A 15,913-nucleotide genomic window follows, 5' to 3' on the forward strand; every position below is an offset into this window, starting at 1 on the left:
AGCTGAAAATAGTACTCTCTTCAAGGAGGGCAATAAGAAACCTAAGATGTAAAGACTGCCTAGGCAAACCGACCTGGGGTGGGTGACTACACAACAGTCCTACTTCTTCTCTGGTCCAGGTACTTCCTGCTGTCCTTACTACAATGCCAACTGAAGGCCTACACAGGAGGAGGCTTGAAGGGCTCTTCTCAAGGTCACAGTTTTTCTGGTCTAAGTCCCCATCCCCCCCCAAAAGCAAAGAGCAGAGCAGACTCTAAGACATGAAAGAGGAGAAGCTAGCCATGCGCTATTTCAAATCTGCCAAATGAATCTGAAAAGTACTTATCTTGAAAATGATTAAACAAATATACTGACAATACAGCCTGAATTCAATATATGCGCTTAGCCTGAATTACTATTCCATGCATATGCTCAATTATACTCTTCCTCAGTTTACTGTCTTGCATTATTATGGGTGCAAAAGTCACCTTCTGGATATACTGGCTCAATTCAGACATCACTGTGAAAAGAGATTTACATTGACTATACTTTAGAATCCAAACAACAAAATTAGGCTTCCAAACATATGACCGGTAAACCATGGTCTAGAGATGTCTACTTTTGTTCCCTGTCTTCAGCATTCAGCTTCTTCATAAGTTCACTTCTGATCATGGTTTGCAAACCCCATTCAAACCATTGCTTCCAGTTTTGATTTCGCCCATTAATTGCAAACCATGATCTGTCAATTCAGACATCACAACAATCCAAAGTAAAATTTCCTTAACATGGTGTGGGAGAATACAGAATTGAGCCTCTGTGTAAAAAGCATAGTGGCTCCACAACCAAAGAAAAGATAGGTCAAGACATTTAATTTGTCGTCACAGCATCCCTTACAGGCTGCCTCAACTCTTTGTTCATTTGTGAACAACAGTATCTGAAATGGGTCTTACCTAAATATAGACAGGGAAGATGATTTTGCATTGCAATTTCTTGAGCACGGAGATGTTTCTTTACAGTGATTGGATAATACGTCCCACCCTTGACGGTTGCATCATTGGCAATAATCAAGCATTCCACCCTAAAATACAAACATTTGATAGTGCCAAATAATAGTTTAACCAAAGTAATTGGTAAGGCTTTAATTCTGTTGAAAACTAAAAGACCAGAATCCAAATAAATGTGTTTGGCTTTATAATGCCAATCCTCACTCTTCCACAGTAGAGCTAGGCAGTATATTTGCTACTTTGAAACAAAACTTGACAAAATTGCATTTTTCACCTACTGCACCCAAAGAGTCTACAAGAACAGTTCTACTTACAGCCCTCACAACAGTAGTCCAAAGATAGAAATAATTTCCTCTGCTTTTTTTCAGTTTAGATCTGGCAAAGAATCATAGCTTTGCATACAAGTAGAACTGACAAAAGCACTTTTCACCACCATTGCAACCTACAATTTCAGGCACAGCCATGAATCGACATGTATCTTAGAGCTGCAAATCAAAATTACCACAAGTGCTAAGTCCCACTGGTAATGGCAACAGGGCTCTCAGGTCACAGGGCTATATTCATCATTATAGATATCTCAAACCATAACTTCCCACCAGACTAATGTTAATGGCAACATGATTTTGCTGAACAGGTCCTGGATGCGGTAATATAAAATCATTAAACCCCAAGATATGTTCACTACTGTCTCTGATAAGTTTCTTTGAGTTGCCCAACTCTGTTCACTATGTGGAATGCCAATTTCAATGTACCAAGAGCAGTAGGCTTTCACAGCAGAACTTCCAATAAGCACATTGTAACACAAAATAACAAAAGGATGGAAGACTACAATATTTTCAAACATAGACCTCAAAAAGCAAGCAGGGCAATTTAATTATAATATTTCATAATAACAACCCTATAAGATCCTGCCACTTGAAATTGCTTTACAGTATTTTAGTGGTATCAGAAAAGCCACAACTGAAACTAAAACAGTGGCAGTTCTTACCCTGACACCTGTCCAATGCCTGTAATAATGCCTCCTGCCGGTACTTCTTCATTGCCGTAAAGCTGGTAACCTGCAAACTGGGAAAACTCCAGGAATGGGGACCTGAAAAAAAGATAAATATTTCAGGGAAGTTACCCACATGAAGCACTCAGATGTTTCTGTTTTAGATAGAAAGGTTTTTTTCCCTAAAGTTCATGGTTTAATAGCGAGATTCAAAAACCAGATATATTTTTTAGTGATATTTTAAACTCCATTCCTCATTCTAAATGACATACTTTTTGTAATGTGAAATACTATTATTGAGCTCTGAAATGCTTGAAAGCTTGGTCCAAATGAATTCTGTTAACTTATATACTGTATGAATTAAAATAGTAAACACCTACCCAGGATCTACAAGTCTGTCGATTCTCTCTCTTGGTAACAATTTTCCTCTTGATGTGTGAAGGTTTCGTGCTCTCTCTCCACCACCTGTCATGCAAAAACTTATTACTCTACTTGCGCAAGCAATTGCACAAACAGCCCCTACACTTAACCAATACATTTTCATAAACTTTCATAAACATAAAACCATAGTGCTTTTCAGAACAACAAGTCCAGTCCAAACCCAGAGCAGTTTATATCGCAATTAAAATTTGACATAAGGAACACAGTGGAAAGAGAAGGTAATCAGGAACTACAAGTCTACATGTGTTCAGTTCAACTCCATGTGCATAGGCTTCAATATAGTAAGGGACAAGAATTAAGTAGCTGCAACAAAGACCAGAAAGGGTAAGTTTGGAAAAGAAGGGCAGACAGGTACCATCATTATACTGGAAAGAGGTTCAGGCAAAAAGGGCAGCATGAGTAAGAGGGCAGAATTATTTAAGGGAGTAAGAGATCTTTGGATAGTGGAGGGTGCAGGAGCTAGGCTTCATTATGGCAGGAGCGGGGAAACCCCAGCCCAGGGGCCATTTGCAGCCCTCAGGTTCCCCCAATCCAGTCCGCAGAGAGCCCCCAGTCTTCTGTGAGCCTCTGGCCTGTCAGAGACTGCTGGAGCCTGCGCTGGCCCGTGATTGCTGATCGCAACCACAAGACGAGCTGTGGGCCGGATTAGAGCAAAGCCTTTTATAGTTTTCTGCTTTTCCCTGGACATTATTTTAAACCCCTTCCATTTCCTCTGAACAATTTATGTCTCCATGTGTTTCCGGCTTGGTCTGTATGTTTTCACTGTGCAAGAGGTGTGTGGCAAACAGTTCAAAGTTCTCATGTGGTTCTACATGACTGTATTATAGTTCTCATGTGTATTATAAATAAGTTCAGTGAAATTCATTCATTCATTACATTCATTCATGTAAGTTCTGTCTCTTATGTAGTCATTTATGTAAATTCATTTAAATTCATTCAAATTTGAATGTCAAATAATTCTTTTTTCCCCAGCGCCCAACACACTGTCAGAGAAATGATGTGACCCTTCTGCCAAAATGTTTGCCCACTCCTGATCTATGGGATCAAATGAGATCACCCAGGGAATGTGTGCTGAGAAAGAATAGCAGAGGGCTGGAAAGAGATCACTGAAGGTTCACTACAGAAGTACAAAGACAAGAAAGCAGGGGAAACATTCAATGAACCAAACCATGCAATAGTAATGGTTAGGAGGAAAGCCTGTTGAAAACAGAGGACAATTTGATCCAAATTGCTCTTAGTAAACTGATGAAAACTTCTCCCCACACTAGAAGTGTGCTCATAATAAAATTAGTGGTCTTGATTCTAAAAAGTATGTCATTTTATATTATGGTTGATTTTCTTCTTTTCAAGGTGATTTTGTTTTCAACCCAAATATTTATAAACACAGCAAGGATATTTGCCACAGACCAACCAACACAGAGAGAACCCAGCCCAGAGATTATGCAGCTGTGTGGAGCATAAGAAACTAAGCCACAGCGACAACATCTAAATCAACATCTTTCCACCTCCCTCTAGACTCTTTCTCTCTTCTTGCTGTTTTGCACAAGTTTGTCAGTGCTCAGTCTCCTTCTCCTTCATCCCCTAATGGTCTTCCTTATGCTCAGAAAAGAATCTCACTCTCTGACAAGCCATGTCTCCTTTAAGTGGCTTAAGACTCTCTTCTTGAAAAAAAGCAAAGTCTTTTCAAACCCATCCGACTTTACAATCACTATCATTAGACTCTCTTCAAGTCCATCCCAACAATCAGTCCCTGATTTTCTCAGTTGCTGACAATGTCTGACTAAAAATCTGTAAGTCCTCTGGGCAGAGGTTGGATCATATCTATATTGCATATGGTGCTTAGTGCATACTGAAGCTAAAAAACATGTTAAATAGAAATGTTTCTCTTTATGTCTTCAGACAATGTAACTTTACCACAAGTCTGCCCAAACTCAACTAAGTTTTATCGAAGATGTTTTAATAAGAGGGGGGAAAAAAGAACATACCTAATTTAATTTTTTCAGCTTGCTGTTGGAGTTCTGTTACGAGTGCTTTCATTCGTTCATAGTTTTCCTGGTTGGAGAATAAGGGTAAGCAGGAGACTATATCAATATTATAAGTAACAAAGGTTCATGCCTTAGGAAATATCTAACTGGAAACATAACTTTACCCCCTTTCTTTTCTTTATTTAATATTTAAGAATGACATTCATAGATCACTTTTCAAAACCATGTTGCTCAAAGCTGGATACAGGATAAGCACATTAATTATCAAATATATCTAAACTGAGCTGTTACTTTAATTGAATTTAAATACTACCAATTTTCTTTAATATTTCCCCCCATCCCCAGTTGCAAAGGTTCTCTCCCTCTCTTTGGGCCATTCAGCAGACAAGGCTGTTGGCCTTCTTCTCCTAACAAGTGACTTTTGAAACACACAAGTGTACAAAACTTATTTTTGAGGCTTCTCAAGGATCTACAGTTAGAAACACACAGGGAGTCCTGAAGTATTCCTATACTCTCTTTCGTGTGCCCAAAGGAACTCCTTCAATCATAGCTCAGGACATTTTTCAACTAGTGAATAAAATCTGCTTTGTTAATAGAACAAAGTGTGGGTGGTTCTACATTTTCCATCAAGCCAATCTAGGTTAACATGCCCCTCAGTATTAACAATGAGAACATTTTAAAACATTTTTGCACACTTACTAAGGCAACGTTAAATGAAAATGTACATTTCCAAAGTCGTGTTTGCTTAAGTCATGTGCATATCAATTCTACTAACAAGGGCTCATACAAGATGAGCAGCTAAATGCCCATTTGCAAAATTCAGGGATAGGCACCTGGTGAAAAATCATCAGCTTTTGAAGACAAGAAGAACATACTCTTAGGGTTGTATCTTAGCATTGTATCTTAATTCCACAAGTGGAATTAAATCTTAGAACACAACCCTTAGCAAGTTACTACTCGTAAAATGGCTATTAAGGAGAAAACCCTTAGCAAGTTACTAAAAATGGTTATAAGGCCCCTGTTCTGTGTTTTTCTCATGAAGGAAATGCACAAGGATCAGCAGGCATCAAGTGCTTAACCTTTTCCCCATTCACCAATTTTCTCCTGCAAATGACTCCAAGGTTGTTTTAAAAAAAATGTCTCAAGTCAATCTCTGAAAGTAGCTTAAGCAGTAGAGGGGAAAATAGCCTGGTTAGCCACTCCGCCCTCACACTATTCCTCCTCACAAAGCATATAATCATAGAATATTTGAGTTGAAATTTACTCTTGAGATCATCTAGTCCAAGCTAGATGACTACCTGTCAAGGTGGTTGCTGATATAGTTGCCTTTACTGAAGTAGTTCTCTTTACTGAGCAAGGGACTGGGCCCAATGACCTCCAATGTTCCTTCCAGCTCTCACAATCTATGATTTTAATAGAGGTTGATTGAGTCTCCTTATTTGCAAGGGTTCCATTCCCAGAACTCAGGTGGATGGCAAAAATCTCATTAAAGCCAATCCATTTAAAAAACAATGTTCCTTTGCTAGGCCATTTAAAAACAGCCTTGCTGACCTTTGTGATGTAAAACAGAGTCATTAGGCAGACAATCCATCAATCAGTATCTCTCCAGGCGCTTAGAAAGGATCTATAAGCCGGTGATCCCTCCCTTCACCCAGAGCCCAGCACTGGAAAAGAATGCAAAGCGATTATCGTTCTTTCACATGCTCAAGGGGAAGAGAAGGGTCACTTGCCTCAGAGTGAAGTTGTTGTAAGTGCCTGGAGAGAGACTGATTGATGTATTGTCAGTCAGCTGCCCTCTCTTGCATTAATGAGGTTACTGTTAAACAACTTTTTTCCTTTGATTGAAAGGATCTTTCTCATCAAGTTGAGATACAACCATGGGTGAAAAATCCGTGGATAATTAGGTTATACCTGTATCTGCCCATTCCCTTCACACAACTTTAGCAAACATGAGTTTGGAAATGTACATTTACTAAGGCATTTGTATTTTCACCCCAGGTCTCCACCTCTTCCATTTCTATCAGCTTTAAATTTGAATTTCTAAACCCTTGCTTTTAAACAATGTCTTACTAGTCCACACCATGGGTAGCAACCTATGGTCTTCTTAGTTCACAGAAGAAGCCCCATTTGTGCGAATGGGTAGGGGCCTTTTTGCTGATTTCCTCTCCACAGCCCCCTACAGTCCCTGAAAATTTGTTCCTTAGGAGTCCTTCAAGAGCACATACAGATAACTGTACAGAGAAGTTCAGTAAAAATCACCCCTCCCACCTTATACAAATTTCTTCTACCAGAAGATCTTACAATACAATACAATGTAATTGTTACACGATTAAGAAAAACCTAGAGAACATGTTCAGGCAATGCATATCACTCCTAGAGTTTGCAATAAAAAACATCAGTCTATTTGTCACCATTTGGTTTGATGCTGTTTACTGTGTGTGAGTGTATATCATATTTCAAGTGTGAGTGGCCCCAAGGAGCCAATGGGGAACAATTTGAAGCTATAGAGTGGTACAGTTGAGGGGAAAAATGAAACATTACTCTACCAAACAACAACAGTAATCTCCCTCAGTTATGGAATTTTTCAACTATCCTTAATTTTATGCACTGTGGCCAGGACCCAATGAGCTACTATAGGCGTATGCAATAAAATGGGCATGTCCAGGCTGATTTTTTACCTCTTCTTTTTTCCTTGTCTTCTTACTCCCCAATTGTATGGACTTTGGCCAACAACGGAACAGGCATTCCAACAACATAGTTTATTGTTACATCCAAATGTCTGCACTGTGGTTTCAACTTGCCCTTCAAACCAAAGACAAAAACTAAGATTTGAAGGCCGTGATTTGCTAGTTCCTATATAAAGGCAATTATATATAGTCTTCCTGAAGATGAAAGTCAGGAACAGAACTGGAAGTACATAGGCCCAAGATGAGCTTGTGTAACATCAAACCATAGTTTGGAGTTGCAGATGAAATACAATTCCCTTTATGCTGAGGGAATCAGATACAGCACTAGAATCTTAAAACATGTAGAACTGTACATAGCCATATATTAACCAAACTGTCATCAGAATTTGTTATGGGTGTGCGTGTTTTGTTTAGTTTGGCACAACAGTGAAAATCAGAGAAGCAGAGACTGGATACCAGAAGTATTTATTCACACACAGGAAAAACAGTTTTGTCCCTAAGTTCTCAATTATGTCTTTAGACTCCAGAAAATAAAGACACACTTTCTGTCTTACCAAACTATATTTCTATCTATCCTGCTTGGAAGCTATCTTCTACCTTGTCTTGTTAAATCCACAGACAAGGACAAACAATACAGGTTAAGAAGGGCAATACTCATCATTCACCCTGAACCTTCTTTGAGTTTGCACAGTATCTCATTGTATTACATTTCTTCAGAGTATAAACACCTAATGGAAGGGACTTCACCTTTTAATGCTGGTCAAATATTGTGTACATCTTGTGTCCTTCATAAACAGCAGCTTATCTGTCTCAACAGCTAACAAATGTGGCCACCTTGCTCCTTGAATATCATACCAGATGTACTCATGTAAATTTGTTTACTGAGAATGGCTGGATACATCTCGCCTATCTTGACTGCTCATGTGCAACTCTTCCAAAATGGTATATTTTTTAAAGAGACAAACTAGAAAAAACTAATCTGAAATGAGAACCTGCAAACCCCTGCTCAGAAAGTAGTTTCATAGGTGGGCCAGAAGAAGAAATGGAAGGGAGCTAGTTTGAGGAGGGAACTATCAGCCTTTCTCTGGTCCTCAAAATAGTGTTCCAGCAAGCCCCACTGAAGCAGCCTCCAAGCCTTTCCCATCCCTCTTTGTCTCTGGCAACCAGGGACCAGCTAGTGCTCCTCAGAGGACTGGATTGGGCCTTGGAGCCTCGGGTTGCAGAACTCTACTTTAGAATGCATATACAGATTTCTGCAACTAGCCCAAATGTGGCAGTCCTGAGCAGACTTGCTCAGAAGTATGTTTTTATTTTCATTTTTAATTTCATAAATTTTTTCAAAAGTTTCAAAAGTTCTGGAGAGACCAAGTTTCATCTTCCCACTTTACCTCAAAGCTCACTGGGCGATCTTGGGTCAGTCACTCGTTCACAACCTAACCCACCACACAGGGTTATGGGGCTGGGGGAGGCTGAGGCCGCAATCCTATAAATACTTTCCCAGGAATAAGTCCCATTGACTATAAAGGGATGTAGTTCTGAGTAGAGATGTATAGGATTGGGCTCTAAGAGGCACATATACCACCCTGAGCTCCTTGGAGAAAAGACAGGTTAAAATCTAATGCAAAAAAATGTGGTGTGAATTCTGCTTCCTGTGCAGCTCACTGGAGTGCCCTCTCAGGATGTTCAACATGGCAAACCTAAAGCACACTTCCTTCAGGAAAACTGCTTCTGGGTGTCATGACTCCTGTTGCAGCATTATCAGATATGCAAGAATTGTTATATATATTTAAGAGTCAAAAACCTCTGTACAGCATGAAAGACCTTTCATACTTGCACACATATGAGAATTTAGGGATGCACAGTGCAGCACTAACTTGGGCTGCGGGTTCCTAACATGGCTGGCATGTATCAAGTAAAAGGAGCTGGTTTTCACAGCTCTAATGCTGTTGTTGCTTTCAACAATTTGAGGTTCCTCTACGGAGAAATCTGGTCACGTGTCCCCAACTCCTACACCCTACAGAAACAGCAGAGCAAGGACAATGGGAATTTCCTTCTATCTGGATATATTTAGCTAGACCAGTGTTTCTGAACCAGTGGTACAGGTACGACCAGTTGTACTTGAGGTGGTGTCTGGTGGTACTGATGGGATGCCTGGATCCCTACCACCCAGCAGTGAGACCAGGAATGCAACACAGTAGTGGCAGGAGGCTTTGCTGGGTGGGCAGAGCTCTGAAGCATACTTTCCTGCTCTTGAAAAAGCCCTCCCGTCCACCCTGAGCCTCTTACTGGTATTTGTTGTGGTCGCATCTGATCTCCTAATCCAGAAGTAACTAGAAATTATGTCACTGCCAGTTACTTCTGGTGTACTTTGAATAGGATTAGGAACAAGATCAGTGAATGTGTCACTGCTACTGCCTTAGGTAAGCACTACAGAATGTGCCAGCAAAGCTTTTCCTTGAAGCCACTTACACCTTGAAGAAAAAGTGCACCTTGGAGTGCACCTTGAAGAAAAAGTGACTGGGTTGACCCCTGAGAGCAGTTCTGAGCATAGACCAAGAGCTTTGAAGGGTAGGACTGAGGCTTCCAAGCCGACCTGACAAGGGTCTCCTATGATTTTCAACAGCTGCTTGTGCAGCAGACATTCAACAAGTAGAAGCTGTCTCACACCTGCTGGGCGTGCACCAGAAACATGCAGTGGGTGGGGAGGCAGGTGAGGCACAGCCTCCCCACTGGAGTCCTTCAAAAAGCACCTCTGCTGTGTGAGGTGTGCAAGCACTCCCCATCGCGCCCCCACCTGCACACCTCACAGCGGCAGCAGCGCTTTTTGAAGGACCCTGGTGGGAAGGCTCCGCCTCACCTGCACATGGATTGCGGGTGCTTGGGCGCCTCACACTGTGGCAGTGCTTTTCAAAGGACTCTGGTGGGGAGGCTCTGCCTCACCTGTGTGTGGGTTGTGGGTGCTTGGGACCTGCACATGGCAGCTGTGCTTTCCGAAGGACTCTGGTGGTGAGGCTCTGCCTCAGCTGCGTGTGGGTGCTTGGGTGCCTCACACAGCAGTGGCACTTGACTCCCCTAGGGAGGCTCTGCCTCACCTGCACCTGGGTTGTGGGTGGGTTGGCGCCTCACATGGTGGCGGCGCTTTTCAAAGCACGTCACTGGGGAGTCTCTGCCTCACCAGCCTCCCCACCCTGGCGTGCACCTCCATGCTGGGGGAAGGCGCCACCTGTTGGACTGCTGCCTGTCACGCAGGTGCTCAAAGGGTGCTGAGCCCCGCGGCGTGGACGCACCAGAGGTCTTACAGCGCGGCACACGCAGCCCTTCGCCCCGCGCTCGCCCCTCCTCGGCCTACCTGGTACAGCGGGGAAGCGGCGTCGGGCGCCGAGCCCACACTGGCCGCCTTGTCCCCGTGGTAAGCGCGGCTGAGGGCGGCAGCCGCCCGCGGGGAGCGAAGGAGCGCGCCGAGGCGGCCCGGCAGGCCCGGCGACATCGCTGCAGCGGCGGAAGCACTCGCCGGGCCTGGAACCAGCCGCGCGGCGCCTCCCCCCGTCCCAGCCAATGGCGGGGAACAGCGGGGCCCAGGGCGGAGGAGGAGCGAGGCCTGCCCGCCCCTGTCGCTCCCAGCCCGGGCCCCGCTCCTTCCTTCCTTCCCTCGCCGCCATCTCCCTGCGCTGCCGCAGGGCGCGGGTCTCGCCCCTGGCCCCGGAACCTGGCCGCTCCCTCTGCCGGGCCTGAGCGTGAGAAGGGCGTGCCTGCCTCCCACCTCCCTTCAGGCACTCCCGCCCTCAGGTGCGGAGGAGGACGGGGGCTTCCCCTCTTCTTCGCCCCCTGAGGTAGACTGCTCCTGGACGTGGAGGCTCCACCACACAGCCAGGGCTTCAGAAAGTCATGGTAGAGGGTGGACCTCTCCCAGGGTGCAGACTAGGTGATGGGGCAGACTTTGCCTAGTGGTGAGGCACCCATTGAAACCATGGACGTTTCCTCAGGGAGCAAAACTGTTAGCAAAAACTAAACATTAGTACTCATTAGTAACTGATTAAACATTAAATAATTTATTAATCTAATTATTAAACTGATGCATTAATTTAATTAATAATCAAATTAAATAACTAATTAGTTATTTCTAAGTAAGAACTGAGTAGTAACTACAACTAATAATTATAATAGTTATTTCTTAGTATTTTATTATTCTGCTTCTTTTATAGTATTTTATTATTATTATTTATACCCCGCCTTACTCCCAAGGGACCCAAGGCAGCTTACAATGATTAAAAACACAAATTAAAAACAATTTTAAAAAACCAGTCAAAACATAGTAATAGACAGATATCTTAAAAACAGCAATCAGATAAAAAGTGTAAAAGAGCAAACAGCAGCAGTTTATAAAAAAGACTCATAGCCCAATCCTATCCACACTTTCCTGGGACTAAGTCCCATTGACACTAATGGGACTTACTTCTGAGTAGACATGCATAGGATTGGGCTGTCAGACCTGTAACCAGATGGTTAAAAAGTGTTAAAAGGTGTTATGAAATGTTATCATTATAGTTATTATTTTACTCTTTACTTATTATATTATACTTATAACTATTATTAGTACTTAGTATAGTAAGTATATAAGTACTATATATATATAATTACTAAGTATATAAATACTAAGTAATTATTATAAATACTAATTAGTAATTAGTAATTATAATAATTACTATTCAGTACTTAATAATTATTACTTAGTATTACTATTTATATGCTTTGGCATCCTTTAGTCTCGGAAGACTCTGGTATCGCGCTCTGAATGGTGGTTCTGGAACAGAGTGTCCTTTCCAGTGCGCGAAGCCTGGGTAAAGTAGGTATGGAGGATAGGCTGTTACCCATGCAGCAAATCCCCCCTCTCCACGTCACTGAAATGGTCCAATGGAAAGGCAGAAGCCAATACGGTTGGTTCCAGCGGCGTCGCAGGAGTTGCCAGAACGGGACTGTGTTCAGCCATGAACTGCCTCAGGGACTCCGGCTCCTGATTTTGCCTCGAGGTTGACTCGAGGTTGACTCGAAGCCTTTTGAACTGGATGTAGCCACAAGGCAGTGGAGGTTTGGGATCAGAGTTTTCCTTCTCTCAGATGAGCTGCCTTCCCAGGCTAATGAATCCCATCTACCCGGTGGCTGTTTAGTTGCCTCTTACGACAAGTACAGCCAAACTGAGGGCCTATTCTTATCCCCAGCCCCCAGGGGATATTTATATACTTAGTAAGTATTAATAAGTACTTAGTAAGTATTAATAAGTATTTCCCAACCTGGGATGCCTGTACCCCTAGGCGTACTTGCCAGGATTTTTAGGGATACTTGGGAAAGAATTGAGTAATGGCAAACAAAGGCATGTGTGTATTAGAAAGTCTTGTGGAGCTAATATGAGGGGTACAATTTATGGAAATAGGTTGCCAAAGGGTACACAGGTGAAAAAATGTTGGGAACCACTGCATAGTGAATGGCCAACTGTGTGGGCATTCCACAAAGATTAAAAGTCTAAAATGGTCAACATTTCAAGATTTAGTACAAGCGTACATGGTTACCAGATCCAACTGCCCAAACACCATGGTACCCTCAAAGAGATTTAGATTTATTTTTTTTAAGATTGCAAACCCTTTTGGCCCTGGGGACCATTAATTCATATTTGCTATGTAAACTGCTTTGTGAATTTGAAAATTGGTTTATAAATATTTGTTGTTATAATAGTAGTAGTAGTAATAATAATGCAGAATTAATGGACTTGTTGAACTAGGTGTAACTAGGTGAACTATCTAGTGTTGTGCTAGATAGTATCCATTATCAAGCTGTGCAGTTCCTGAGAAAATAATAGTGACAAAAATGATCAGGATTTTAAAATCCATTAAAATCCTAGAGTTCTACATTATTTTTTACAGGCAGCTTTCACTTCTGCCTTTGAGAAGAAAAAAGGACTTAACAGTGCAATCCTATTAATATTATTTGCGTTCAATGGAACTTGTTCCCAGAGGTATATGAGTATAAGTGTACAGACCAGTGGCATAACTAATGATCATGTAGCCCAGTGCCAAGCTCAAGATGTTGCCCTGGAAGTGAAGTCACAACCAGAAGGGCCATCACACCTGGGCTTTTTAAAAAGTGAAAATTGGGAGGTACCCATGTCTTCCCGCCAGCAGCTCACCACCCACTTGCTCTGCTGCGTCCCCCCAGTCAGTGGCATAGCTAAGGCATCTATCTGCTACCAGGGATCAAAGAAGATTTTGTAGGGCCATCCCATGACAAAATCAAATTTAATTAAGTAAATAAATAAAAAGTTATTGGTTCCGTGCTGTATCATAACATCATCTCATTGGCACTCAGAACAATCAGTCTCATTTGGTCAGTTTGGAGTTAAGCAAATCTACTTTTTGTTCCACAAGGCAGTTGGGTTTTCATTTTCTGGTTAATTGGCCTTAACTTTTGATACAATACAGATATTCCAGTGCAGTTTATTGCATTCTGCATTAAATTACCTTTCCAATGATATATAACATGAAAGTACTATTCATACATACCAGGATTTTCACAATTTTGGTCACTAGTGTCAAGCTCAGCATGTTGCCCCCCTAAGGCTTGATGCCCAGTGCAGTTGCTACCCCCTGCACCGCCTTAGCTCCGCCACTGGTTCAGACCTTAATAACCAGGACAAGGCTGTGTGAGGGCCCGATCCTATCCATCTTTCCAGCACTGGTGCAGCAGCAGTGCAGCCCCGAGTCAGGGAACAAATGTTTCCATACCTTGAGCAGGTGGTGTGACTGCCCCACCACCACAAAATACAGCACACGGCCCATTGGCACAGCTGCACTAGCAGTAGAAAATTGGATAGGATTGGGTCCAGCGGGGGGGGGGGGGGGGATGACAGAAAATGTATGACAGAGGTAGAGAGAAGAAATGCCTGCTGAAGCTCCTTAAAGTTTATAGTAAATGCAGTTGATTCTCGTTATCCACTAGGGCAGTGGTTCTTAAACTGGCGCATCATGACGCCCCAGATAGAGAGCCCTGGCCTCTGCACCGTTAAGGGGCAGGGAGGGGGGCAGTGACGCATTTGCCAAAATTATGTGGCTTTGGAGGGGCTCAGGGGGTTACTTTGACTTACCAGAGGTTGGAGCAGGCTCCTGGGGTGCAGGGGGCCCCACTCCAGCCTCCGCAGGGTACCCTGAAGCATGCAGACGCTTAAACAATCGCAACCCACTTCCAGTTTTTGGTCGCAAAACGGGAAGTGGATCGCGATAGTTATTTTCAGTTTGTGTGCTTTGGGCAGTCGTGCAGAGGCTGGTGCGGGGCTCCCCATACCCTGGGAGCATATTCCAGCCTCTGGTAAATCAAAGCAAGCCCCTGCACCCCTCCAAAGTGATGCCATTCTGGTGATTGCATCACTGCCTCCTCCCCTTGCAAGAACTTACAGCGGGGCTCAAACTCCCTAAGAGTTTGAGAACCACTGCACTAGGGTTAAGTTCCTGGAAACACTAGTGGATAGCAAATTCACAGATAATGAACCATTGATCCTATGGGATCAGTGGGACTAGTTACAAGTGGTACTAATCAGAAGAATCCAGCAGAGATCCTCAGGAAGCAGCAGACCCCTTTGAAATGACAGATGGAAGCCTCTGGAAGGTCTCTGCATAGGTGATAACAAGAACAGAGGCACGCATAATGAGAGAAGGTAGCAATTCTGCCCCCTCATGAATAAGCAAATTCACAAATAGTAAATTCACATATAAAGAGAACTGACTGTATCTGGGCAGGGATGAAGTGGTTAAGAACATAACTGGTAGAAGAGGTCCCCACTGGATCCTGCTGGGCTGAGAGGTCCAACACAGAACTACTTCAGTCTGTGCTGGCAAAATAGCTGGGGCTGACTGGAGGAGACCCATTGTGGGGCCTGGATGCTTACCTGGGAACCAATGTCCCCTTCCCCTGAGGAGACCTGACAGCTGCTGCAGCACCCACTGCTGTGCAGTGGTTGCTCTTTAGACACTGCTACTCCTCTGGGCACCAGGCAATTTAGGATTGGGCTGCCCATCCTTTGGGTCTACCTATGTTACTACAAACCAAGTTGCAACTGCCACTAGCATTCCAAAAGTTTCTCTGCACATATCAGTCTCTCACTCTGGAGCCTGAATTCCCACAATTCCCTCACATAAACAATTTCTGTAGCAGATCTACAGTTTCTCTAGTCCTTTTCTTCCTCTCTTCATAGAGTAAAGCAAAGCAAGCTACCTTTTCTTTGTTTTGGACCTGGTCAATTTCAGGAATGCTGTCTCTCACTCCATCCTTACCCCTTCCCTTCTGCTAGTCCCATGAGACTTCTCTTCCTCCCCTCTTCATTCTCCTCCCCTCCCCCCACCCTTAATGCAAACAGACATTGATTTAGTAATCATTTTACTGTTAGGTGAAGGTATTAGGTTTGCATTATTGCTCACATATTGAGATCTACATATTGGGTTGCGTTTCTGCTGTCATTTCCTTCTCTAATTGTAATGTGTCCCTCAATACTATATCTTTGATTACTTCTCAGACCTTAAATATCTTGAACGCCAACCTCCTTTGGGCTGCACTATGTTTCAGTACACATGTGGGTGCACTTCCATAAGTCACTGAGCAAGTGTGGCAACACTAGTATTTATTAGCCGCATGGTGACTTGCCTGCCTGGTGCGAAGGTTGCGGACATCACTTCTCGTCTAGACAGGCTAGTAGACAGTGCTGGGGGAGAGGTAGCGGCTGTGGTGCATGTCGGCACCAACGACGTGGGCAAGTGTAGCTGGGAGGTCCTGGAGGCCAAATTTAGG

General features: G+C 43.2%; 1 protein-coding gene across 2 annotated transcripts in view; it reads right to left on the reverse strand.

Moving 5' to 3' along the window:
* Positions 1–10,626, reverse strand: part of MCCC2 (methylcrotonyl-CoA carboxylase subunit 2) — a 38,503-nt gene extending 27,877 nt beyond the window's left edge. For both annotated transcript variants that reach the window (XM_066613529.1, XM_066613530.1), the window contains exons 1-5: positions 10,437–10,626; positions 4,401–4,467; positions 2,355–2,439; positions 1,972–2,073; positions 930–1,057 (exon numbers count right to left, since the gene is read on the reverse strand). In XM_066613529.1, the coding sequence (XP_066469626.1) occupies positions 930–1,057; positions 1,972–2,073; positions 2,355–2,439; positions 4,401–4,467; positions 10,437–10,574 (520 nt within the window). In that variant the 5' untranslated portion in view covers positions 10,575–10,626. The remainder of the gene's footprint in view (positions 1–929; positions 1,058–1,971; positions 2,074–2,354; positions 2,440–4,400; positions 4,468–10,436) is intronic.
* Positions 10,627–15,913: the final 5,287 nt, after the last annotated feature.

This window comes from Tiliqua scincoides, chromosome 2 (assembly GCF_035046505.1).
Source record: "Tiliqua scincoides isolate rTilSci1 chromosome 2, rTilSci1.hap2, whole genome shotgun sequence".
NCBI lineage: Eukaryota > Metazoa > Chordata > Lepidosauria > Squamata > Scincidae > Tiliqua > Tiliqua scincoides.